This window comes from Sander lucioperca, chromosome 16 (assembly GCF_008315115.2).
Source record: "Sander lucioperca isolate FBNREF2018 chromosome 16, SLUC_FBN_1.2, whole genome shotgun sequence".
Lineage (NCBI taxonomy): Eukaryota > Metazoa > Chordata > Actinopteri > Perciformes > Percidae > Sander > Sander lucioperca.
Genome location: NC_050188.1, coordinates 13,833,616 through 13,860,197, shown reverse-complemented (window position 1 = coordinate 13,860,197; position 26,582 = coordinate 13,833,616). Strand labels below are relative to the sequence as shown.

The window sequence follows — 26,582 nt, the reverse complement described above, 5'->3', positions numbered from 1 at the left end:
TTAAATTTGAATAACCAAAATAAACCAGAACTAAAAAGGCAACTAAATATCTTTTTTTGGTCCAGATCAACCAAACTGAACTACAGGGGTGAAAGCGACCAGCACCAACAGATGGAGACAAATGCAACAACAAAAGCTTTTCCACTACCTGTCCGTCCTGCTGCAGGTGGTGGTGCAGAATCTGAGAGTGGGGTTGTTGGTGTGGTGCCAGGATGTGCATGAAGGGGGCCGGTGCGTAGCCAGCGGCAGCCGGGGGGTTGATGGGTCCCCCACTCCCCAGAGCCGAGGGCAGGCTGAACGAAGCTGTTGGTGTGCCAGCATGGAAACCCTGCTTCTCAAATGACTGCAGGAGGAAATGATAACATGACATTTTTTCTTGATTCAAACTGCATGGGTGGGTGGGGGTGGGGGGGGGTGGGGGGGTCATCCTAGGAACTAGGGCTTGAAATGTTTAGGATCTGTAATTACCTGCGTCTTTGTGTAAACAGACCCCGAAATATCTGGTACCCCCGTGTTGCTTGATGTCACAGAGACTCCTGTAGAGACAAAGGAGACCAGACACAAAATTAGTCCAAAAAACAGGAAAAAACGGGGGGGGACTTGACAAACAAACCATGCCAAGCAACCGGGTATTTTCGGATTCTAACCAGCATAGTTGCATTATTGTGCGCCAACAGGGAATCTAATATCTACAGTACAGTTGCATAGAAACTTTCTATATTTGTGGGAACACTTTCTCCAATTCAAGCTTCTGAGAACAAAAAACTCTTATGACTCGAACAAGAGAATCCTGGGAAATTTCAAATATGAACATCTATGTCGGCATAAGTTCATAGAGGATTTGAGTAGAATTTTCCTTTAATGAGGACAGCAGAGGAGATGAAGAGGAAGAAGAGAGGTGAGAAAGACGGTGTAGCAGCGTATCAGTTCCAGTCAGCCAGTGGTTAAAGTCTGACAACTATCTGGAGGTTACTGCTGTGGTTGTTCTGGCAAACACTGACCCTCTTTATTGCCATAGTGATGCAGGACAAGGTCAACTGCTGTGCAAAACGAGACGGGCACTGGACAGGAAAGATAACTTACCTTCAAGATTCAGTTCTAGTGGCATTTACATAAAATGTTAGTGCCTTAAAGTCCCTCAACATAAGACTAAATTTTTTGTCAAAATCTGGGAGCAAGAGGACTCAATGGATTCATCCTAAATGGAATTAAAATTACTTTGTCATTCAGTCTGTTCCGTAAATAATTGTTATGGCTTTATTAAGACATGACAGTTACGATAAGAGCCACAATGCTAATGCGATATTTGGCATCTGAAGCAGTGGCACTGCTAGAAACCAGCAGTAAGTTGGAACATGAAATTAAGGAAAAGTGGTTTGAGTTATTTTACAGGCTGCATCACTGATAGATTTTAAAAAAACGGTTGAATCCTTAAAAATTGTCCATCGTCAGTATGAGAGATGCTCATCCCCACGTGCCTCCCACGTTAATCTGATAGTAATCAGATAGCATTTGAGTCAGGCTTGTCCTGTGCTAAAAGTGTTACAGAAATATTACTAGGTCCAAAAAAAAAAAAAAAAAAAGTACCTCACTCCAGTAGAGTACTATGCAATAGAGCTGATCTTGCAAGCAGTTGTGTTTCCCTCATGCCATCACTGTAGTTAGTGGTGAAAATGGTGCCCCTACCTTCATCATCTTGCTTGGGTAAAAATACTCGATGAGATTTGTCACAGAAATACCACAATACAGACTCCAAAGATTATGGCAGAAATACTGATGATCAAACCCTCAAGGGCCCTTGACAAGGCAACTTCGTCTTCATTTAGATACCATTCTGTGTGAATACTGCTTCAGGCACTTGAAAAGCTCTTAAAATGGTACATTCACACACTCTTATATAGCACACACACACAGCATTATTTTACAAGTAATAGACATTTTGTTGCCCTCTCTCTTGGATTGTAATCTACTTCACCCACAAGACAGTGAGCTCGATACTCTGGAGATGGATATACCAGCAATGACAACATGAGTGAAGAGCAAGCATCAGAGGGAAAATGGGACAGCATCAACCAGAGCAACTCATCAGTTTATGGCAGCCACAGCCCTTGTGACCTGCCACATTTTTATTTTAAACCTGATAATTACATAGCATACATGTTGAAAAATATAAAAACCAGATTGGATTGATGATGAGTTGCCCTGAGAAAGAACAGAAAACAGACAATGGCAGACAAGGTTTGTAAGAGAGGCAGGCTGCATTGGACGGTCTAAAAGCGGATGTAGTGTGACGGGTCTTCCCACAGGCGCAGCTCATCAACGATGAGGCAAAGGAACGAGAGCAAGGGGGGGGAGGGGGAAGGATGGTTGGTGACACAAGGAGGAAGACGGGAGGGACAGGGTTTTAGCTTTTTGCTTTATTTTGGCATGTGGCGGCACTCACCGACTCCAGGCCCGGTGACAGAGCTGGCTGGCTTGTTTTGTGCAGAAGCGGCAGCAGCCACGGCAGTGCCGTATCCGCCCTTACAGAAATCCCCACTCCCTGAAGCCTGGCCCACATCCTCATAGCCTGCAACAGTCAGACACACAGCCACAGCCCACAGCATTAGACACACCAGGCAGGGGAAGCAGACCTGCCTCAAACAGGATTTGCAAATAATTCATAGCGTTTGTTTGAAATCAAGTACCACATGGACAGGTTTTGCCAAACTGTGACAATACAGATAGTGTCAAGTCCTCTCAGAAACATATTTTACTGACACCCAAATACTTTACTGTAATTATCTGAACTTTGACACCAAACGTATTGTCCTGTGTGGCAAAATCTGCCCTTCCGGTACAACAAGTCGGTCAGAAGCAACGCTAATATCATTTGCAAATACTATTTGACCCAAGTCTGAGGGGAGGAGTTGGGGGAAGTGAGGGGCAGGCAGGGTGTGTGTGTGGGAGGGGGGGTTGGAGAGTGAGCTTGAGTTGAATGATGGCAGAAAGCAGCAGATGGTGCAGCTTAGAACAAATAGGTGTTGCACATGTTGTGACCAAAGGTGGATACTGAGTGATGAATTAAAGTATTAAAATAAAATACAGCATCACTGAAAAAGAAAAAAAAGAATATAAAGTGATGGAGTAGATACCAGAAGGCCACTGGGAAAATATGAAACTGCTGAAAGAAAATAGACTAAAAGAGGAGTCATGTTAACAAATATGGGAGGATGATGGGTGCTCCATTTGATGATGTGTTTAGATAGATGTATGTGCAGGAGATGTGGTGGAAGGTGAAGCCTTGGAGCAAACTCCACTTTCTGAAATGAGCAAAGCAAGCTATGGAAGACAGCAGGAGACCAACAATCTAACCCCGCTGTTAATTAAACTGGTATAGCCACTGTTCAAGCCCATCTTCCCTTTCGCATTCAGTTTAAATGGCAGTCCCATATACTTCATCATGAGAAGCCATTTAATAAAAGCGACAGACATTTTCTTGCCATTATAAAACAGCTTGAAACACATTCCTTGTGTGTAAAGGCAATGAAAACTGGGTCCAAGATGGAGATGCATTTCCAATATTCTGACACAACTAAACTTCAATATTGATCATGCTCAATCCAAAAACAAGTTTCAATGAACTTTTAGGTCAGAACAGTTCAGGTGAGAATCAGCAGACAAGAATGTGTTATGAACCATTAGCAACTGCCTTGCCTCAAGCATAACAAAAGTCGTTACACAAGCATCATGTTTATGCTTGTGGATGCTGCAGAGCTCAAATAAAATATGCACTCCACACCAATGAGAAATCAATGAGAAACAGCACAGAGTTATTGGTATGCAAGTATATAGAGCAGGACCTGCATCAACCCTCTCAACACTAAATTGCCACTTCAATATCGTTTAATGCCTCACCAGTGCTGTATCCATGGGAACCATAGCCACTAGCCTGCTGGAAGGGTGTGGCTGATGCATTGACGCCAACATTCACACCGTGCTGCTTTGACGAGGTAGGAGCCACCTGGACAAAAACAAAACCATGGAATGCAATGTCATCAAGTGATAGGGTAACCCATTTTGTGTTGTGGGGTCAAGAGAATCCAGTTCTCTTCTCTTGTACGGTCAGGAAATACATTTAAATCTTAAAATGCACTCTTACATAGTGCCACCAGAGGAAAGGTCAAAGGGACACCAAAATAATCTCTTCCATTTATTGCACACATCAAATTTTATTTGCTAGCCCACTTCTGTCCAGACCCACCCATTTTCCTCATGGTATTATGATCCGTCTTGTTTCTTATGAGAAGATATTGAAAACGATAATAAAGGGTGAGAGCAGGACTGTGATGGAAGCCAACAAGTTAGCTAGCTTGGGGAGACTTCGGTTTTCTCACCGGAAACACAGCAGGTCCGTACTGGAAGGTATTGGGTAGGCCTGGCATGCCAGTATAGTATGGGAGGCTTGTGTAGCTGTAGCCAGGCGGCAGCGCAGGGTTGAGGAAGGGCTGCTGTGTGGTGTGATGCGTCTGGGTCTGGTTCTGTTGCGTCTGAGCTAATGTGGTGGCTGGAGACGGGGATGATGTATCACCTCGACCAAACTTTGATAAGTCACCTACAAATAAAGGAAACGGAGGACGACAGGATAGAGTGACAAGTACAAATACCACACGTGAGATTAAAAAAAAATTAAATACATCACAAATAAACAAAGGACATAAAAGAAAAAAAACAATTACCTCAATTTTTGGCATGTTGTGAGGTGCCATATCTGATAGGATGTTGAACCATTTATGCATTGAAGAACAATCTTCACTAATCATCACCAAAAACAATTCATAGTTATCTCACTGCCCTCAATCTTTGTAATAGGGCATGCATTCACAGTCTCTGACAGCAATAGATACTTAAATACTGGAATGTTTGGCCTGGGACACACTGGAAGTGCCATTTCTAAATGTTATTATATCTTGCTAAACATGTTTATGAAAATGCATGTGGCCAATATTATCCTAATAATAAAACCAATGTAGCACCGTCATCCAGCCAGGCTTAGTTTCTATCAACAACCAAAAACAAAAAGCACATTGTAGCGCACTACATTTAAATGTGAAGATATTCGTAAAATTCCAACCGTTCCTTCATCAGTTCAGCACATAAAGCTTTAGGGGTGGAACGGTACACAGAAGTCACGGTTCAGTTCATACCTCGGTTCAGACATCACGGTTCGGTACAATGGAGGGAAAAGCATAACAAAAATGCAGAAGGCAATTTTTTTTTATTGTGCATGTCTCAGGCTGTACCACCTAGTGTCATCCAGTCTCTCCCCTGAGCTAGCTGTAACAGCCTGAAATGTATAAAGTAAGATGTAAACAGTAAACAATATGTAGGCTACCCCACATCATCTCCAGACTCCATCTGGAACTTGTAAACAAAATAAGACAATCAGCTAGCTAGTAGTGTGATATGGGAGACAAGCGCTGCTCTCACATGTGAATGCACAGAGCAGGAGTGTTAAAAGAGCAGCTTCTTACACAGAGCAGTTGGCGAATTGTGGCGTTAGCTTCACACGCTAACAGCAGAGCTAGCAACAAACAGCGAAGCTAACGGCGGAGCTAACAGTTAACGGCGGAGCTAACGAATAACGGCGGAGCTAACAGCGAAGCAAATGGGCTTGGAAGCCATTTGTGGTCGAGGCAAGAAGGGATACAGCTACAGTACATCCTTGTTTGGTTGTATATGGAAGGGAGGTTTGCTTCGTGTGGACCAGAGTGATAGAGAAAGACATGGCTCTGGTGTGGACCCACTGGACCGACTTGACGTGTAGGCGGAGCTCGGGAGCTTCAGAGCTAAGGCGGGGCTACAGATTAGGTGTCCCTAAGAAACGCGTATGTAACAGTAGTTCCACATTACATTAATTCATTTGCACGCAAGTTTTATTTATTTTTATACCGTGTATTCTCTGTGTAAATGCGATGTGCGAGCACCGAGACACGTAGTTAAATTTTTCGAGAGGTGCACGTCAGGATACAGCGTAGGGTCTGCGTCTTCACGTACCTACATACGTAGCCATGGTGTAGATTTAACGCAGAAGCATAAATCACGCTTTAGCTCAACTTTTAATAGACGCATGGCTCACCAGAATAAGGGTTGCTAGTCAGGCTGCCCTCTCTGCCAGTCAGTGCTGTTGTGGGAGTTGCAAAGGGGATGCTGTAATAATCCTGGAGAGAGAGAAATATTATTTTATAATATAAAAATACTGGACATGAAGCAATGAGGTATTTTGTGCATAATGGTTTTATTGCAGGAGTTGAACACTTCACAAAACTCACCAGCGGTATTCTTGTCTGCAGCATCTGTAGGTCATCATAGCCGTACACCTGAGGCTAAGATGGAGCAAGAAATGTATCAGAAAATTGTGTTACTATTAGGTCTGGGTATATTCGATACTGGTACCAATACCGTGACTTTGATACCGGTTCCTAAACAATACTTTTAAAAACAATTTTTTAAAAACATTACACATTACGGCACAAATCTTTTTATCTAGTTACTATATCAATTATATAACAAACTGGTAAGCACAGGTAAAACTCAAGATTGTACAAAGACTGTCTAACCCTGGCAGGAACTTACAGGGTAGGCATGCAGTAGTCCAGGGGCCATGATGTATGGGTTGGGCAGTAGAGGGGGCACTCCAGGTGGCAGGTTTGGAGGTGCTTTCCCTGTATGCACAAAGCAATGTAAAAACATAAATGCATTGCATTGATTTGCCAAACAAGCCACTACTAAAAATCTATTATCCATTGCTTAACTATGCACACCGGCAAAAAGGACATGTATATAAAAAAACAGTATTTTCAGTGTGAAATCACAACATAAACTACAGTAACAAAGTAGGGCGGCACAATCAACCATGCTCTAATCCCAATGTCAGTTCTTACCCATTGCAATCTCATTTGTACATGAAAATGATTCTACCAGATTCCAATTAGCAAGGGAGAGATCTGTTGCAGCAAACCAAGTGCTACAAATTTCTCCCCAAGATGCATCAGTAAATGAGAACGTGACAAACTTTGCACTGGCAGAGGGAGCACAAAGGAAAACAAATCCAACGCGTTTGTGTGTGAGAGAGAGACAAAAAAAATTCAGAGGAGCAACCAACAGAGTAAAGGCCCTGACACACCAAGGTTTGTTTTTGCGGTGTGTCCCGCACCGTCGCCAAGCGTCAGCCTTTTTTTGAACCAATACTTTTTAAGAAAGTAAAAAAAAAAAAAAAAGAAGGGTACTAAACAACAGTCTGCGACATTTAAGAACAACTTGTTTTTAAATGATTTAATAGTAATGTTATAACTTATAATAAACAATAACTTATTTCACAAAGTAAATGGCTGTTGAATGACAAAAACAACCACCAGATGGGAAAAGGGTATTTTACAATAACTTTGAATGCACCGCGAGGCTGTAGGTTACCAGTTTCAGTGAACGCACCGTCTGTGTTTTTCCGACGTCGGCATCTGCTGCGCTGCAGAGCAGACTGTTGCGTCCCGGTGTTGAAATACAGTCACACTTGACACTGTTTAACGTTAGCTGTCAGCATTTTAACCGTGTTTAATCCAGCTGCTAGCTAAAGGTAGGCTAACGTTACCTGCTGTTGAGTGTAGTGTAAAGTCAGGCACCGAAATAAGGCACCGAAATTTTCGTTCTTATTCAGTCTCGTTACTACCGTTTAGGTCGGAACCGGTGCCCTATTGGCACCGTGTTTCGGTACCCAACCCTACAAACCACAGATGACTAAAACAAACTATGGATAAATATAATTTTGACAGTGCATTTAACCGGCAAGTTATTCAGAATTGTAAAGCCATGACACCAAATTCTAAAGGCCATAATTAACTCACTGGTAATGCTACCTGTGGATTGATAGCACAAATTACAGTAAGCAAGGCAGACAAAGTGAGTAGAAAAGAAAAGCTAAAATACTTAAGTATAAATAAGCATTTAGTATTAAAATACTAATTTTGTTAAGAAATTTCACAATGCAAGATTTGGATGTAAAACTGTCTAAACAGTAATAGATAAACAAAAGTATATTTTTCATTAACATGTTTGTGCTTGGGTTTATGTCTAACCTGAGGATGTTGCAGAGCTGCGTGAGGATGAGGAAGGTATGGCCAAGGCTGCCGAGGAGACTGAAGCGGCAACTGCAGCTGGGACACCCATGGAGGCAGTGTTGACACCCATGGCCAGACTGCTAGTGGGGCCGAGGCCGGAGGGAGCTGAAACTGTGGCAGAGCCCACAGAGGAGACCTGAGGGGCCCCTAGGGACACCTGCGCAGCAGCCATCGAGGAAGAGGAGGGGACTGACGAAGACGGCACGGCTGAGACAGAGGAAGGGAAGGACGCGGAGTGCAGGCTTGAGTCACCGTCTACGCTGGGGTGCTGTAGAGACCAAAGATAAAAAGATGGGGTTAGGATTGATAAGATTACACTTCCATTAGAGTGAATAGACATCCAGGGCTCCAGACTAACTTTTTTCACTAGGAGCACAGTGGCCCCCACCTGAAAATTTTAGGGGCGCAACCAGAAAATGTAGGGGCACACACCATACATAAACATGCTAACCAAATATTCACATTTCTACTAATTTCCACTGCATTACTAATAAATACTTTGAATTTGAAACAGCACATTGTAATTTCTGCATCTATTATCAGTGTCACTTTTGAAGATGCAACATAGAAGGTTAACTGACAGCACCATCGTTGTCATGAAAAACAAAATAAAAAATTACATACATACATACATACATACATACATACATACGTACATACAAGATCTAGTCTACAATTACAATGAATTCAACTTAAAATTAAACATGCATTGTTTAGGCTACTACTGAACCATTATTGGTACCGATACCTGAAATTCAGTTCAGTTACCCAACGGTACCTTTTTTTTTGGTACTTTCCCTCTATAATTACAAAACAATTATTTCAGTTGTAAAAATTATTGTCAAACCTATTTATCCTATGTACTTAGAACATTGTTATTTTATTAATTAAACAAAATCCTCCTCCTCCCAAACCCATCCCTACAACCTATTAAATTGAATAATTATTCATTTCTTACTCACTGTAACTTTTATTCTTGTATTTGTATATTCTTTTTTAGCCTGTTTTATTTTCATGACCGTTTTTAATTGCTCTTTAATGTTTCATGTAAAGCACTTTGAATTGCCTTGTTGCTGAAAGGTGCTGTAGAAATAAAGTTGCCTTGCCTTACAATCTCAGCCTGTCAGTCAGTCACCAGGGCACAGAACCACTGTTGTGCCTGCTTAGGAAGTGTAACGTTAACAGCACCGCGACCGCTTTCGGCTCTCCATTAATATCATATCGCGGCAAATGCTGTCTGCGTGAAGTTTTGAAAAACTAACCACACTTGAAACCACTTTATCGGTATTTCCGTGACTCACTGTGACTTCAACAAAACTGCAGAGCCGACGTAGTTTGCACCGTCCGCAGCTATGCGTGTGTGTGCAAGTGTGTGTGTTTGTGTCAGAGCTCCGCTCTCCGTCAATTTTCAGAGAGGACAGATAAGCTTGAGCTTACGCGCTCTCAGGTACCGAAATTTCGACGTTTAACGTGTAAAAAAGCGGGCAAATTTACTGGTCGCACACGTGCGACTGGATGTAAAATTCAGTCGCACACTCTCAAATTTTGGTCGCAAAATGCGACCATTTGGTCGCAGTCTGGAGCCCTGACATCTGATGTGTCCATCTGCCATTACAGGAAATGCTCACGCATGTACACACAACTCATGGTTTCTGTCTGTCCGGTTAAAACATTTTTTAATCCGCTCTTTCAAAGGCCATAAAAATGCTAAAGCCAATGCTAGATCCACATTATAGGTTGTAAAAATACTGTAATAAGCACGACGAGCTCACCAGTAAGCTTGAGTTGGATGTCCGGACTGCAGATGGAGCAAGGCTGTTCTGTTGCGATGGGTGAGAGCTGTAGAAATGAAAGGAAGGTTCAGAGCACGTCTCAACTATCTGCAAATACCATCACATTTACTGATACTTGGGTTTACCCAGAGGTCATAACTTAGGATACTAATTAATTTCCTACTTTGTATGTGTTAATTTAGCAGCATCTCACTTGTTGTGCTGAGGAGGGGGGATGGTGCTTGGAGGTAAGTCTTCACTGTGGCCCAGACCACTGAGGGACGTTTGATTGGATGTAGACATCAAGGAGGCAGAGCCGCTGTCAGTCAAAGTGCCCATGCTGGAGACAGGCGTGACCGAATCAGAGACCGGCTTAACAGATACTGCAGAGCCTGCTGCAGCTGGGGAGAGAGGAGATATTTCTGAAATAAATTCCAATCCAGAGTGATCAGGAAACTTTTCAACAATGCTTTTAAGAAAAAAAACACTTACCTTCCACAGATTGTGTTGCTTGTATTGAACTGAAGCCATTCTGTAAAACCAACAATGAAGATGAGTTTCTATGGAAACAGGCCATTCATAAGAAGTTGCACAGCATTGGACTTTTGGAAACAGTCGAGCCAAGAAGCTTGTTTGTTATGCAGAGCATTTTAACTACAGGTCTGAAACCAGTAGTGTATTACAATGACAAGCAAATCAAACAAAAAAAAACTGGAATAAGGGGGATTAGAGTAACACCAGTTTATTAAGAACACCTGCTCCCTTCGTCATTTTAAACTGGAGTTCAGGTAATGATCTCTAAATGATTTTAGCAATGCCGAAGGAATGAAGGGGTAAATTAAACAGCTAATTTACTCCAGAAGACTTCCACATTAAACCAGAGCCTTTCATTACTAGTACAGAGCTCCAAAGGACCAAGTGGGGGTTAAGCAAGTTGTCTGCACTAGCCACTCCTCTACTATAATACTATAGTACTATACTAACACAACACCATATTAAATGTTTAATCATGTCAAGTGAAAAAGAGGGAAGCTTTGGCCTTACCTTGGGCTGCATATCCTTATGAGGGGAGGAGGAGACTGAGTGAGGGTAGCGCCGAGTCTGAGATGCTCTCTGATCGTACAGGTCCATCTGGCTGGAGTTGGAGAGAGCTGGAGTTGACTCACTGCAGATTGTAATGGTATTGACAAGATTGTGTTCTTAGGGAACTGACTTAAAAAATTACAACTTAAATTTTAAAGCAAACTAGAATATGCACTTAAATCTATCATTACAACCCAGTGATTCTAATAGATGCTGCATAAGGAAAAAATAGAATATAAAAACTTCAACTGCTTAATGTCCAGCCATAATAAAAATTAAATAAAAAAACAGAACAATTAAATATTTCACTGTCAACACACGTCTAAAAAACAAAGATGTACTTTATTTTCATATTAAAAAAGGTACAAAGTATTTTAGATATACCAACCTGTTGGGGCTAGAGTAGAGACTTTTCTGGACCTGGTTGGCTGGTGTTGTGGTAGCGGGGTTGGACTCGTACTCTGGTATAACTGGTTCTGACCCAAACTGCAGAGCTCCAAACTGAAGATTAAGGCCTGAGATGTCTGTTGAGCCAGGCATCTCTACCGCCATTGCAGGAATCTGGAGGAAGATTAAGGGCATTTTAAGAATCAGCACACATACTTTGAGTCTTGTCCAAGGATGGTTTCTACTATCGCAGGACCAGGAGTTTGTTTTCACACACACAAGACTTCCCATCACATTCATCAAATGTTTAATTTTTGTTAGCATGGAGAATTTCTTATGGTTCTCTTTAAAAAAATCTAATAAAAATAAAGATTCAATCATCACATTTAAAATATGTTGTAATTTGAATTCAGTTGTTACCTTTGTTGTGATAGAGGTCCTTTTCTTCTGCTGTTTGAGTTTGTGTTGCTGCAAAGGCAGTGGACTGGAACCCTGGGCATCTGAGGAACTTGGGGAGACTTGCTGACCTAGAGAAGAGACTGCTGCCATTTTGGGAAGGGAGGAAGCAGGCGGGGGCACCACATGGGGTGAAGATGTTTGTTGGGGTAAGGAAGAAGACGAGGATGAGGAAGGCAGGCCTTTGTCCTGCAGGAAAACATCCAACATGGACGAGGTTGAGGTGGCCGCCTGGTAGGGCTGCCGCTTCGTAAAGGGCGTATGGACCGCAGACTCCGGCTGAGTCTTCATATCTGGTAAGTGGAGAGGGAAAAATAATTTAAGTTAGTTAAGAAACCCTGAGAGCAGTTAGGATTGTCCTACATTGAAAAAAAAGAAAATATCTAGGTCATTATCCTTAACATGCTAAAGGGAATTGAAGGAAGATCAGAGTAATTACAGAAGGATGTCAGCTCACCGTATTGTCCCAGTGAGGTGGCACTGGTGTCCCAGGATGAAGGGGTTGTGTTGGGAGGTCCAGTTTGGGAGTGCTGGGCTGCCAGCTGGGCCAGTGCCTGGGCTGTTTTATACTGCTCCAGGAATTGAGAGCCAGTGGTCCCTGTGCTTGCACCTTTAGGGTCCCCCACATCCCCGAAACCCTTGCTCAGCATGCTGACCTGCAATGTTGGCAGATGATGACACACTGTTATTACAATAATAAAAAATAATGCTACATGGGCCTAGTTATGACATGTCAATAGACATCCTGTGTCGCTAGGAAGTGGTTGAGATAAACATCTTAAGAGACAATTTGCATCCGTAAGTAAAAGCTGCATCAGTAAAGTAAAATTTAAGAGCCAGGGTGTATATAAGCACATAATTAAAAAATGTTTTAGTGTTTTTTTGGTGAGTCTCACCATGCTGTGCTGGGTGTAAGGGGTGCTGGTGGATGTTTGGGAGAGTGGCACCCCTTGCTTAGAGTTGCTGAAAACCAGTGACTGGGACAAGGAGGGGGGCTGAGTGGCCTCCATGGGGGGGGTTTCTGTCTCTGAAGAGGAGGATGGGGGAGTCTTCCCTAGAAGCACCGCAAGGTCAATCCTATAGCAAGGTGGAAATAACAGGAGGACATTTGAAATGGGAGCTGCATCAACTGAACCTTTATTTTCACTACGGCTAAAACAAATTACTTTAGGGTGGCAACAACTAATCATTTGAATTATCAATTAATCTGCTGATTATTTTCTCAATTAATCGTTTAGTCTATAAAACCTCAAAAGGACGTCGCCTTGCAAAAAATCTTTTAACTACAATTTTCTAATAGTTTTTTCCCCAACCAACAGTCAAAAACAATATTTAGTTTACTATAATGGACAAGGAAATGCTGCAAACCTACATAATTGAAGAAGCTTACGCCATAATATTAATATTCTTAATTATTTTTTGATATTTCACATTGAACAAGTAAACGGTGAAAACAAGCTAATGTAATTATTCTCCCAACCAATTACTTGAAAGGAAGGCTAAGGAATCAGGCTAATAAAGGGCATAAGTGAACCACCTCTGGCCTTTGGTGATGGTAACATTCTCTTGAGGCAGAGGCACGGAAGCCACACTGGAAGCTGTGAATATCTTGGTCTCTGAAAGCTGCAGAGGAAGAGAGAGTAGAAGATGGAAAAAATTACAGCTGGCAGAACAAAAGTTAACATCTATATTCAAAAATGGATCCAGTCTTCCATCAGTGAAACTATGCTAAAATCTGTTTAGAACTTCTAATTTGTCTTTGGAAGTTCACACTTAATGTTATATTTAGAGCTACAGCAGTTGTATAAGGTTGATCCCAGAAACACTCACATCCTCATTCCAGTCCTCAGTGCCCCACTCCTCTGTGGCAGTCCTCCAGGCACCTATGAGTCAAAGAGAAACAGTTAAATACTACTTTGATAGGCCAAACAAGATTCAAACAGAATAAGGGATGCATAAAAACAAAAACATTTTGCGACCATTTTTTGAGACGGAGTAATTTTTTTAACTACTCGCACGTTTGACGACTTTTTTTTTTTTTTTTATTTCATGTTGAAGAGGATGAGAGAGCGAGTCTGCCAGATTTGACCAATGTGTGTGAGAGGGGGATGGTCAGTGAGTGATTAGTCAACTGCGTGGATCATCTACACTAGTGTGTCTCGCTTTCGTAGCGTCACACTCATCGACCACACATGGTGATGCAGAGCGCTGTTATGTTTTTACATGAAAATCATGATGTTGTAGTCCATAATACATTTACAAGTGGTGACCCGCAGTCGAAGATCATCCATTGTTTGCTAAAGACCGTACATTGGTCAGGAAAATGCTGAGTGGTGATAGTAGATAAGGAGTTAGCCTTAGCCTAACGTTAGCCCTCCTCTCTTTGTTTATGGTCTCAACCCCGCTTGCCTGCACTTACAGTCTGCGGGGCTGTGTTGATAGACCTCAGCAGTACTGTTGTATTTGGTCTCGTCACAAAATCGACCGTATTGTCTCGGTCTCAGACAAAAAGGATGGGATACCAAAACTGCGGGATATAACTTAATTGCCTGTGCATTCACAGATTTATTTGCATTTTTACATCAATGCTAATGTCAGCTCCGACATTTGCCACACACTGTGGTATCGCTCCGTCTAATCACCTTAGATATGATTGCTATTTCAGTGTAAACAAAAAAAGACAGGAGTGAGGGAGACCCTGTATAAGGCTGAGGCAATAATGTTATAATTGACAATACTACTACCATTTAATTAAAATGTGACTCAACTAAATTATTTGTATTTATCTCCAAAGCATTATCAGGAAAACCGTTAAAATGGGGGAAATGTGAAAAATTGTGTTGCAGGTCGATTTAAGGTGTGCTCCACTACATTTTCTGCATTTGCCGCTACATTTTTTTAGTTAGCAGGCTACAGTGGTCCTAGTAAAAAAAAAGTTAGTCTGGAGCCCTCAAAGTGAAGATAGGTTTACCAGGAGCAGAGTCAAACTTGGGCGGGTAATTTGTTCCCTCTCCTGCAGCGTATTCCAACCCTAGAGACAAAGACAGAAGCAGGAGATTGAAGTTGAATGTAATGAAAAAAATGTAACTATACTTCAGACAACTGGACACAGAGATCTGGATGTAAAGAGCCAAGAGAAATACAATATCTCTGGAATTTGGTATTTGTAAACAGTGTGCATGGTTCTATGCACAGCATCGAAAAGCGGATTTCCTTCCTTTCATCTTTATCACAAGAGCTTCTTTGGGATGCTGATAATGATTTTTAAAATAATTTTGATGGTAAACAGATGATTCATTGATAAGATTACTTCTCTTATTAGAGGGCAACACTTCTTAATATATTAACTTACTAGCTCCCTCCTCAAGGTCCGCGCTTCCTGTGTTGTTCCAGGTGCTGCACCCTCCATAGTTTTCTTCTGCCTGGGCTGGCTCCGCATAGTCAGCAGGGTTGAATGTTCTGGGGAAGAAAGTGATAAGTGGGTTGAGTTGAGAATTGAGTGCATGTACTGACTAACAGCTGAAGGGCTGCCAGCACAATAAAAAACTTCAGCCACAACTGGGTGCCCACACACAATAATATGGGGTCCATTTCTTAACTTACCTTCTACAGGTCAAAGTTTTGAAAATGTTAAGCAGAAGCAGACTCCTATTCAATTCTTAAGAGCTTCAAACCACTAGTGAGCTAGTTGGTTTTGCGCCTGCATATTGCACTACGAGTACTGTATGAATAAATCCCCAGCTCTGCTCTTATAGTCATTATGCTTTTAGCTAATAGAAACACTTCAGAAAAGGAGTTGACTGGGGAGTTTAGCAGGAAGAGGAAATTATAGGAACTGAAGTGGAACCATTTCCATATTTGAGAGTTTGCACAGTCAAGACATGCAAATGAGCATCTAAATACTGTTTTTGTTGTTCCTTAAAAACTCTTTCCTGGTACTGCACGTTTTTAATTAATCTGACATATCTGTGTATGCTGGTAAAATTACAGCTGGTGCAACCTAGCAACATGAAGAACAAGACTTCTTTTGAGTCAAGCCAAGATGCTTTCATTATTTGTCTAAGATCCTTCCTGTGCAAATCTGAGGGCATTTATGGCTTGCATGAGCAGATTTAACATCAAATTTCAGGAAGGTCATATCGTTTTAATATCCTATTAATAGAATGAGGAGTAATACTTTGTTTTGTTAAGGTCTTATATTACAACATCCTGTTTTATGGCACTGAAAAGTCTCCCTACAGAAAACAAGAATAACAGACACACCAGAGGCGATGCACTCACCTCTCACCTCCTGCAATATCATATCTGGGCCCCTTATCAATCTGGCTTTAGAGGAAAAATAATGGCAACAATTACAAGAAGCACAACAAAGTAAAAGTAGAAGATAAAGCTTTTGTTTTTCAGACCACAATCCAGAGCAGCAGCGTAAGCAAAATGCCTTCGATCTGCCTGTGCCAGTGTTGTAACGAACACTCTACACCGGTCAGTCACTCTCCAATGCAAGGCAAGCCAGTGTGCTTTTAGTCATGGGGGGTAAATACAGACCAATAACCCAACTCATCAGAGGTATACACATTGCAGCCACAAACACAAAACCGTTGCTAGATGAGAGCAGTTATGCAAGAGTAAATGCAGTAATCTTTTCATTGATGCAGTTAATGCCTAACCAATCTAAAATGTCAATGGTACCTTCTATCACACAGCTGTATCATTACAAATTAGGAATGTTAATATTTAACCGTTAACCGACAATAAGAATTTTGACCGATTAATATTATCAGCTAAACAGGTCGATACCTAGTATATGACTGGACCACGTATGGTCAATATGCTTAATTGTGGCCAAATTGTTACAGGGATAGTCAGCAGTGGTGTCTATAATGTAGTATAGATATTAAATGTTCATCCGTAGTGGTCCCAGTAATATTTGTTGTGTACTGAGGTAGCTATCACATGACATTGTAAAGATATGTTTGAGAAAAATAATTGAGGACTGCTTTTCAATGTAATCATGCTTTTTTTTTTTTTTTTTAAACAGGTTTTTGTTCTGGATTACTCATCTAAAGTGTTATTGTGTAATTAATGTTACTTTGTAGACCAGACATAGGTTTCACCCCATGACAATTATGAACTACAGCCTCAAATGTTGGTCTGGAGAAACTGCAGCATTTATTCACAGACTAATTGAAATCTACACTGCATATTTAATACCACCTGACAACTTTACCGTTTATTTCTTCTCTGCTCTCTTTGTTGCCGTTCTTTCACCGGCCGCTGCAGAACTACCTGTTTCCTTTCAGCGCCCATGTTAAGCAATTGTGATGTTCACACAGCACACACTGCGCCACAGAGCTCTGCGAAAGCTTGCAATCCGGAGCGATTGTTTTAGCTTCTCGGCTATTTTTTTTTTCCAATTATAAACAATATCAAAAGGCATATATGACACAAGTTATCTGATTCTGATAAATGATCAAATATGCATCGCCTGCTTGCTGCTGATGCAATAAGACAGTTTATCGCGCCAATACACTCGACCAATGGTGGAACTTCATCACTCAGTGAGGTTATAGGCCTAGCCCTATGCTGTCCAGCCAAAAAACAATATTTATTTAAAAGAGCTTAAAAGCTGTTTTAAGCTCTTTTTTCCTGACAAGTTCATGGCTCTTACCACCGACTGCTGGACAGCTCTTACAGCGGAGAGCTACGTGACACATGCCACTATATTGGTGAGGACTTGCGGGTAAAATTGGCCACCCTACACAGTAGTATGCCAGGCAGAAACACAGCTGACAAGCTTGCAGTTGGATGCGGGGGAGATCGTCTCGGACGCGTAAGCAGTTACTGGGAATGTGGATGCATGCGTCGACGACAATGCATGCATGCAATATAGTGGCTGCGCTACCCGTACAAGTCTGCAGCTGCCTGCAGAAGCTGAACGCAGAAAATATCTCTGAGCCTCCTGGATGGGTGAACTGAGAATCAGTTGCCGGTTTGTCGGTTAACGGTTAATGATCAGTTAACGAAAATCAGCTATCTGTAAAAAAATAAAAAAAACATCCCTTTCTCAAAGCTATTACTAAACAGCCATACAGGTTGCTGATGTAAATCAGCATTCAATATCTCCATTGAAAGAAATCGCCACCTTACATCAACTACTGTAATGACAAACACATACTTCATGATAAACCTTAACCAGCTTCAAATGTAATTAGCTCAATTCAGATAAACAGCTGAGCTCAGTCTCCACAAGAACCACACTTTTACTCTAGTATTTGTAGCTATGTCGTACAATATTAACCATTTTCAGGGGATTTGTATATGCTGACTTGGAGAGGCCTCGATGAATATGACAAAGTGGGACTCCCATCTCTTTCCTCTGTTTCTTTTCTGCAAATTCAACTAGAGAATTCAAATAAAAGCAGCTAACCGTTACCCCAAAGAGGCAACACTTTAAATGTGCCAACCAATGCTGTGGTACAAGTGAATACAACTGGCTACATAATGACTGCATCCTTTACACCAGGCAACATCAGCGATGAAGGAGGTTGATATATGCAGCCATATTACATGCTGCAGTTATGGCTAACACAACCCTGGATGCAACATTACGTTATGTGTCACAATCTCAAAGGTAGTGATTCAATTCAATACAGTTTTTAAACCATGCTTTAATTCCACAATGATGAGCCACTACTTTATATTATATACACACACGTTAAAACACACCTATTTTACTACAACGTGACACATTATAAAATATGAGGCAAAAAGTGATGTTTCCATTACTTCACTAACCACCAAATACTAAAGACTTTCTTAATCCCCAAATGTGTCTGAGATTCTTGGAATTGCAACTAAAACCATGTAAATACATTTTTAATATACCAAAAATCTGATTTTGGCTTATAGTGTCAATGTAGCCTTAGGAGAGCAGTAATAACTTAGCTACACATGTTATGCTTAATGTTATGACACAGGTATCAGGCAACTAATAAGCAAATACCTCCTCTTTCCTATTTAATGGCCAGTGAGTAAGTGAGTGAATTTGTGTCTGAAATTCTTGGCACCATTTCTGCATCTTCAAGCAATTGTTAATATGTAAATAAAAATATAATCTGCTATATTTGGCTAAAAACCAACATTTGTAGATAAATTCATGAATTGAATTCATTTATTGACATTCCTCCTACCATCTCAATCATTCACATTTACACCAACTTTAAAACAAATCTTTTTGATTAGCTTATTCATCAGCAATGACATGTGGTACTCGTTTCCCTTGTGAGTTCACAGTATTCATTTAATTTGATTAGAATGCTAACATTTTAAAAGCAGAATATGTGCATGTGGGGTGAATGGTACAAGGTGCCTTAGCATCATTTTAAATGTACCAGCACAATGTACCAATGATACACACAAATGCCTTCCTTTTGAGCCACATTTGTTTCATTTAAGTCACCGTGTTTAACTGACACTGAAGCCAAGCTGGTAAACTGTGTCTGCTAGCAGCAAGAAGCAAAAGCAATCACAGAACTGTTGTGGTGAGGGGGGTGGGGGGGTTAGGTAACATGAAAACACCTCAGCTAGCACTGCTGCATGCGATTGCAGGTGGGAAGCCCCAGCTCACCAAAAACAAGCTTAGTTTTTAACCAACATGAAATAAGCATATTGTAGAATTCATTGACATATGCAAGTCAATATATAGGTCCACACACTATATACTTAAAATTCTAGGACATTTTCACAGCATCATGGAAACACAAAGCATACAGATAAAACCTTAAAGACATGTGAGGTTGTGTTAGTTAATGTCTTACACCAAAACACTTGGTTTCATTCAAGTCATCCCTCTACTCTCTGAGCCTCGGTGTTCAAACATATTTATGGCACGAATACAGTAGCTTTGAAGCACACATTCAATACTTTGTACTCTTAAGAGTGAAAATTACATTCCGGCTTCTCTTGGGAGGAAGCCACTCAGCCGTTGACCTCACAAGAGAAAGCCACATTATATCACGTGCTACTCTACTTTAGCAGACCAGAAGATTTAACGATCCATAACTACAGAGTAACATCACACTGAACTGCTTATAATCATAGGCAATACATTTGTTATGACAACTACAATGTCGCCCATTATATGATGAAATTTGGCAATAATGTCATCACAGTTGAGAAGTAATTCCTCTGTTATGACAACTACTAGTCAAGCTGCCAGTATAAGATGCTAACTACTTGACTGACATTAATATACACACACACACACACACACCCCCTTAGGGCCAGAGAGCAGAGACACCCTTCTGAGTGGTTCTATCAAAATTGCACTCCAAATAAAATGTTAAGACATTGTGCACTCTGAAGAGAACTATTCTGCCCAGGCTGTTCCATCCCATTGGCTGATGTATATTCTCCCTCTTTTGGATTAAGGCTAAACAATGGGCTGGGGTCCTGCGCTCTGGTGACCATGGCAACAGGTAAAAGTGGAACAAAAGGCCTTCTGGTTTTAGACAACGCAGGTGTTCACTTACCCCATGCCTTGTGCCGAAAATCTGCCTCCTCGCCGTCCAGACACTCCTGAAGAGACAAGAGTCAGTTTCTTAGCCTGACAACTATTTTCACGAGAAAGAATGGCAGCATTTTTAGTAAATATAAAAACCTTCCCTCGATTTCGCCTTGTTTTGATAAGATACTAGGGGTGTAACGGTACGTGTATTCGTACCGGACTGTTTCGGTGCAGGGCTTTCGGTACGGTGCACGTGTGCACCGAACGGCCGAACGCAATCTTTTGTGTGTGGAACATAGGTCAATTTTCGTGTTTCCACACGAACATATTAAGTGGCGGAAGTCTCCGCGTTCAGCGCAAATCCCGCCCTGCAGCTGATTCTAAAGTTTTCATTGGTCATGTCAATATGTCAATCACTGTACAGACACCAAACACTGATCTCTAAACCTACCCGCCGTCACTGTAACCTAAACCAATGAAATTGACTACAGGGCGGGATTTCCACTGAAGTGGTTTGGGGAAAAAAATAATCACACACCGCACGCTATACAACAACATACACAGCACGCTTTAGCCCCCCTCTCGCTAGCTAGCGTCATGGCCAATGCAGACAAGCCCATAGACAGTACGGACAAGCCGGAGCTTGAAGAGCCACCCATATCATTAAGGTCTCCTGTTTGGGAACACTTCGGTTTCCCAGTGAAATACGTCAACGGAGAAAGACTAGTCGATAAGACGAAAGCAGTGTGCCGACGTTGCTCAGGAATGATAGGGTATGTTTCTGGCAACACTTCAAACTTGTTAATGCACTTGAAAAGGCATCACGCGAGTGTGAACATCACTACTACAAGGGAAAAAAACGACCGTAATTCAAACGCAGCTCCCGTTGGCATTTAAACAGACCTTTGCTGGTAATTCCGATCGGGCCAACGCAATAACGAAAGCAATTGGTATTTTTATAGCAGCTGATCTACGACCATACTCGGTTGTTGACAAGCTGGGATTGATAATGCTGCACTGTAATCCATAGTTATTTATTTATATTTTTCATTATATTTTATTATGTGATATTGGTTTGAGACAGAGTATTTTATTTAGTGGAGAACTTTGCAGCAGTATTTTTCTTATTTTTTAATTTTATATATATTTTATTTATATTTTATTAAAAAGTGTAAACAAATTGTTAAAAAAAAAAAGTTTATAGTAATAAACAACCTGCAGTTTAATGTTTGCATTTCTTTCCCTTACTGTACCGAAAATGAACCGAACCGTGACTTTAAAACCGAGGTACGTACCGAACCGTGATTTTGCTTACCGTTACACCCCTATAAGATACGTTTCCTTCACAAATGACTTTGTCTAAAGAGGATTACAGCAACTTACCGACAGTCCCTCTTCCTCTTCCTCTTCCCCTTCGGCCTCGCTCTGCACCTCTTCCAGCTATTCCAGCCTTGGCTCCATCCAAGCCATTCTCCTGACCACGAACTTGAGTTAATAGAGAATGGCGTCAGATTTAGATTTAGACACTACGCTGCACGCAGATGTCAAAATAATCATTTAGGCTAAAATGTGTTTACAGGTAACAGAGAAACGGTATCAAATTGTGGTGCAGAATGAGAGCTGAGCAGCCCTAGATTCAAAAAGATAAATCACAACTCTTTTGCTGGCTATCATTTACTGTGGCACACACTGCCCCCCCCCCCCCCTTCAGAACCACAGCTGGGACTAAGGGGCTACTGGTGTGCTGCAAATATACTAATGGCATAATGGAGCTGACCTATGATACTTTGATCTCTACCTTCAAACCAAGATGTGTTGTCATGCTACCCTGATTAGTTTAACATGCTTTTATGCAGAGGATGTCAGAAAATGCCATTTTTTAAAAGGCTCCCTGTTGTCTTATGGAAATTTTGTTGCAACTGTGCAACATTTCTATTCTTAACTTCATTTAACAAATATAGCCACACTGTTCTTATACGTTTACAAGCTACCGTTGATACGAACCAGACACTTCATACTGCTTCTAAACTCTTAAAGCCTCCCACAGTACAGTTTTTTTTTTTTTTACAAATCATTGCTCACAAATTGCAGATTAATTCTGGAGTACTACAGTGCTCTCATGTATGCATTAGTGAAACGTGTCAAAATTAACAGGACAGGAACTTATCTCCTGTTGTAAATCGTGGCATGCATATGCAATTTTGATTGCACCAGTGCTAGGGCTCCAGGGTTATGTCCAAAATGATAAGCATGATTATTTTTAACATTAAGATCACGATTATTTATCATTATTATTCATGGATTTTAAGGACATATTTTTTATTGCACTTTCACATTTATATTAACAGCACTGCTTTCACTTCCACGTTGTGCTACATTCCTGCAAATGTACATATATTTGCATCAAAATATGACTGGCGCTTATTCACAGTGCATCACTTAGAAGCAAATCATAAATAAAATTGTACCCAAAAATGGGGCTAGCTCTTTGCCCTGTGCTCCAGACATTTGATTTTCATTTCGCCCATCTGCTCTCTGTTGTATATTACTCCTCTACTCTGGACTGCAGCCCCAACATTCAGGAAGGTTTTTCACAGGCTGCCGCTCCAGGGTGCATGTGCAAAGGCATGACATCTCGATCACCCCTTGGTGGCTGGCTGTTCATTTAGGAAGCGCTTAATTATTATGCAGCTCAGTATTCTATGAGCGATGCACAGATTTTAAAACGTCAATATCGCAGTCATGTTCATTTAATTGTGGGAAACCAAAATTGTGTCCGATCAATTGTGCAGCCCTAACTAGTGCATTGTGTGCCAAAACAAATATTCATTTGATACCTAAAAAAGTAAAACGGTTAAGTCAAAGTAAAGGGATAGTTAACACTTACACTCTCGTCCCCTGCTGGCTCCACGGCCCTTACGTGGAGCTCCACCTCGACGACGTGCTACATCTTTCTCTCCTCCTTTCTCCCTGTTCTCTTTTCCTTCCTCTCCGGTTTCTGCCTGGCTAGTCTCCTTCTGGCCTGACACTCCTTTCTTCTTCCCCACCATTTCCCAAGAGTCCTTAGGAAAAAATAAAGACAGCGTTACACTGCTGGACTCACTGACTATGTACTGAGTCACCAATACGTAGGGCTGGGTATCGTTCAAAAATATTCAATACTGGTACCAATATCGTGACTTCGATACCAGTTCCTAAACGATACTTTTTTTCAATACCAATTTTATAAAACAAAAAATACAACATTACACATTATGGCACAAAAACACATTTTCAGCTCCTACTACATGAGCCCCATCTCTGTGCGCAACGTAGAGTTTCTCCTGCTTGCTGCATGCTTATAGGCTCACTGACGCTGATGAGATTTTCTCCTTTGGCATTAATATTGGGTATTGAATAACTAGGCATTTTTCGATACTTTAGAGGCAATTTGATCGGTGCCTAAAAAGTATTGAATTCAGACCCCAGCCCTACCAATACGGTAATAAAAACACTGAGGAAAAGTGAAGGTTAATTTATTTCTAGACCACTGCCATAACAGGAAAACGTACTCAGCCAAAATTCAATCACAACTAAAATAAATGTATTCATAAACAAACTGGTTGAATGTGGAGTGTTGTCTGGTGGTAAGTATGGCATTAGTCTGGATCGACATGCCGGATGTCCCTCACCTTGCAAAACTGTTCGTTTTGGGAAACAACAAATTTCGAGCTACATGCTGAAAATGGCAAGTTTTGAAGAAAATTGCATCGTACAACAAGGTAGGCCTGCTTAGTTCTTATGCGGAATGATTGTAAAGATTTACAAAGAATATGTTTACGGCATTTACTATGTAACTGGGACGTTTTGGGACCAATTGGCAGAAATTTGACAAAATACACAGCGATGCACTGATAAAAGCAAATTACATTTAAGCATGTAGCCAGCTTATTTATCTAGCTCACGTTACTGTAATGCGTGAACAGTTAACTTCATTTAATATCATATGTGGCGTTTTATAACGGGGTGCAAATGTTCCACCAAAACAAGTTTCCCCCACACCATTACACGACCACCAGCCTGCACAGTGGTAACAAGGCATGACGGATCCATGTTCTCATTCTGTTTAGGCCATATTCTGACTCTACCATCTGAATGTCTCAACAGAAATCGAGACTCATCAGACCAGGCAACATTTTTACTAGGGCTGTCAACGAATATTCTAAATTCGAATAGTTTTTAAAAAACGAATTTTGAAGGTGAAAATTAATATTCGAATTAAAAAAAAAAGTGGAAAAAAAACGCTCGTGGTAACAGAGGCTGTCTGCTTTACGAGTGGGCGCACTAGCGCGCCTGAGGGTTCAGGGACAGGTCACAGGAATCGCACTCGTCTGGCACAGCGTCACTGCTGAAAGTTGACTTGTCTTGCATGGAAGATGGCAGAAAGTGCAGAGCCCAACTCGACCGCATCAGAGAAAGCGATTTTAACCACCCAAAATCTAAAAAGCCATGTCTGGAAGTACTTTGGATTTTGGTCGGTAGGAGGTAAAATAGTTGAGCCGCGAGATAAAGTTGTATGCAAGAGATATGCATGAATAAAGGTTAAATGCACTGCTTCCACTGGTTTGATTATTTACCGTTTCATGTCAAGGAAAAGCTCCATGTTTACCACAGCACAGCTCGCTCGGAGTGTTCAATGTCGGTTCTATATAGGCTACTGTGAAACTTCAATTAATGTTAATAATATTTGTTTCAATCACTGAATGAAGCCTGCTATATTTGGGACAATAGTCGCGACCTTAAATTGCTTGCACAAAACTCTTGATCAGCACTCAAAATGTGTTTATTGTTGTTTTAAACCGTTATGCGCACAGCTGCACATTGCACAGAGAGCGTGAGAGCGAGAGAAAGTGCTCGAGTGAGCGAGGTCTGCGGTCTTGGCCATCATTTGATTTACTTGTTTTTGTGTAGGTAATACGTTGTCAAATATGTTTAAACTTAAATAGAACACCTATACAAGTAGTTATGTCTCTTTGTATTAATTTGTCCTGTTGACGTTTTTTTTATTTTTTTTTATTTGTCCTGTTATTGACGTAATGCGCGTCATTGACAAAATGCGCATGCGCAACCAGATGTTCGAATAGTTCGAATATTATGTGTTTTTTTAGAGGGAATATTCAAACGTCATTTTTGAGCAATTTTGACAGCCCTAATTTTTCCAGTCTTCAACTGTCCAATTTTGGTGAGCTCATGCAAATTGTAGCCTCATTTTCCTATTTTTAGTGGAGATGAGTGGTACCCGGTGGGGTCTTCTGCTGGTGTAGCCCATCTGCCTCAAGGTTGTGCGTGTTGTGGCTTCACAAATGCTTTGCTGCATACCTCTGTTGTAACGAGTGGTTATTTGAGTCAAAGTTGATCTTCTATCAGCTTGAATCAGTCGGCCCATTCTCCTCTGACCTCTAGCATCAACAAGGCATTTTCGCCCACAGGACTGCAGCATACTGGATGTTTTTCCTTTTTCAGACCATTCTTTGTAAACCCTAGAAATGGTTGTGGGTGAAAATCCCAGTAACTGAGCAGACTGTGAAATACTCAGACCAGAGTGTATGTGTGGAGTAGCCAGACCTTACTTCGCAGTGCTGTGGAGTATCTCAACAATCCAGGAAGCTGACAGCCCCTTATCAAGTCTGATTAATGTGCTGGCAAGATACATTTCCACCCTTTTTGGTTTAAATGTCCCCCTATATTCTACTAATTCCATTTATATAAAAGCTTTATGTAACTATTAGGGCTGTCAAAATAACGCGTTAATTTCGATTAATTAATATGAGAAAAAATAACGCGTAAAAAAAAATAACGCACATTAATCCATTCCATATTGACATTTGACCCGGAGCCGTTCTAGCCACCATTGGACTGTAAAATGAAGGAGGAAGACGAGAATGCGCTGCCTGGATCATCGATTGGAACATTTACTTGTAAAAATCTTCTTCCTGAATAGGGTTGGCTACTGAAATCTGGTGCCACTGATATGCCTGCGCTTCTCTCTGCTGCTCTGAAACAGACGATACAGACAACACAAACACCGCTGCATGTGACGCTAGTTAACACTATACTCGACAGCAGCTAACGTTAGCCTACCGCTAGCTAGTAGCTGGATTAAAAGCGGTTAAAATGCTGACAGCTAACGCTAAACGGTGTAAAGTTTGACTGTGTTTTACTGTAGAGGATTCAACACCGGTATGT

General features: G+C 41.2%; 1 protein-coding gene across 6 annotated transcripts in view; it reads right to left on the bottom strand.

Moving 5' to 3' along the window:
* ubap2l (ubiquitin associated protein 2-like) overlaps window positions 1-26,582 on the bottom strand; it is a 33,977-nt gene that overhangs the window by 3,156 nt on the left and 4,239 nt on the right. For 2 of the 6 annotated variants that reach the window (XM_031296088.2, XM_031296087.2), the window contains exons 5-29: window positions 23,245-23,419; window positions 21,741-21,842; window positions 20,383-20,428; window positions 16,133-16,177; window positions 15,204-15,310; window positions 14,823-14,882; window positions 13,682-13,734; window positions 13,389-13,474; window positions 12,748-12,928; window positions 12,309-12,507; window positions 11,816-12,144; window positions 11,397-11,569; window positions 10,970-11,090; window positions 10,418-10,457; window positions 10,140-10,326; window positions 9,926-9,992; window positions 8,112-8,421; window positions 6,616-6,704; window positions 6,312-6,365; window positions 6,119-6,200; window positions 4,377-4,594; window positions 3,898-4,003; window positions 2,444-2,569; window positions 469-536; window positions 149-343 (exon numbers count right to left, since the gene is read on the bottom strand). In XM_031296088.2, the coding sequence (XP_031151948.1) occupies window positions 149-343; window positions 469-536; window positions 2,444-2,569; window positions 3,898-4,003; window positions 4,377-4,594; window positions 6,119-6,200; window positions 6,312-6,365; window positions 6,616-6,704; window positions 8,112-8,421; window positions 9,926-9,992; window positions 10,140-10,326; window positions 10,418-10,457; window positions 10,970-11,090; window positions 11,397-11,569; window positions 11,816-12,144; window positions 12,309-12,507; window positions 12,748-12,928; window positions 13,389-13,474; window positions 13,682-13,734; window positions 14,823-14,882; window positions 15,204-15,310; window positions 16,133-16,177; window positions 20,383-20,428; window positions 21,741-21,842; window positions 23,245-23,419 (3,219 nt within the window). The remainder of the gene's footprint in view (window positions 1-148; window positions 344-468; window positions 537-2,443; window positions 2,570-3,897; window positions 4,004-4,376; window positions 4,595-6,118; window positions 6,201-6,311; window positions 6,366-6,615; window positions 6,705-8,111; window positions 8,422-9,925; window positions 9,993-10,139; window positions 10,327-10,417; window positions 10,458-10,969; window positions 11,091-11,396; window positions 11,570-11,815; window positions 12,145-12,308; window positions 12,508-12,747; window positions 12,929-13,388; window positions 13,475-13,681; window positions 13,735-14,822; window positions 14,883-15,203; window positions 15,311-16,132; window positions 16,178-20,382; window positions 20,429-21,740; window positions 21,843-23,244; window positions 23,420-26,582) is intronic. The other 4 variants (XM_031296089.2, XM_031296091.2, XM_031296090.2 and 1 more) reach the window with 4 other exon arrangements.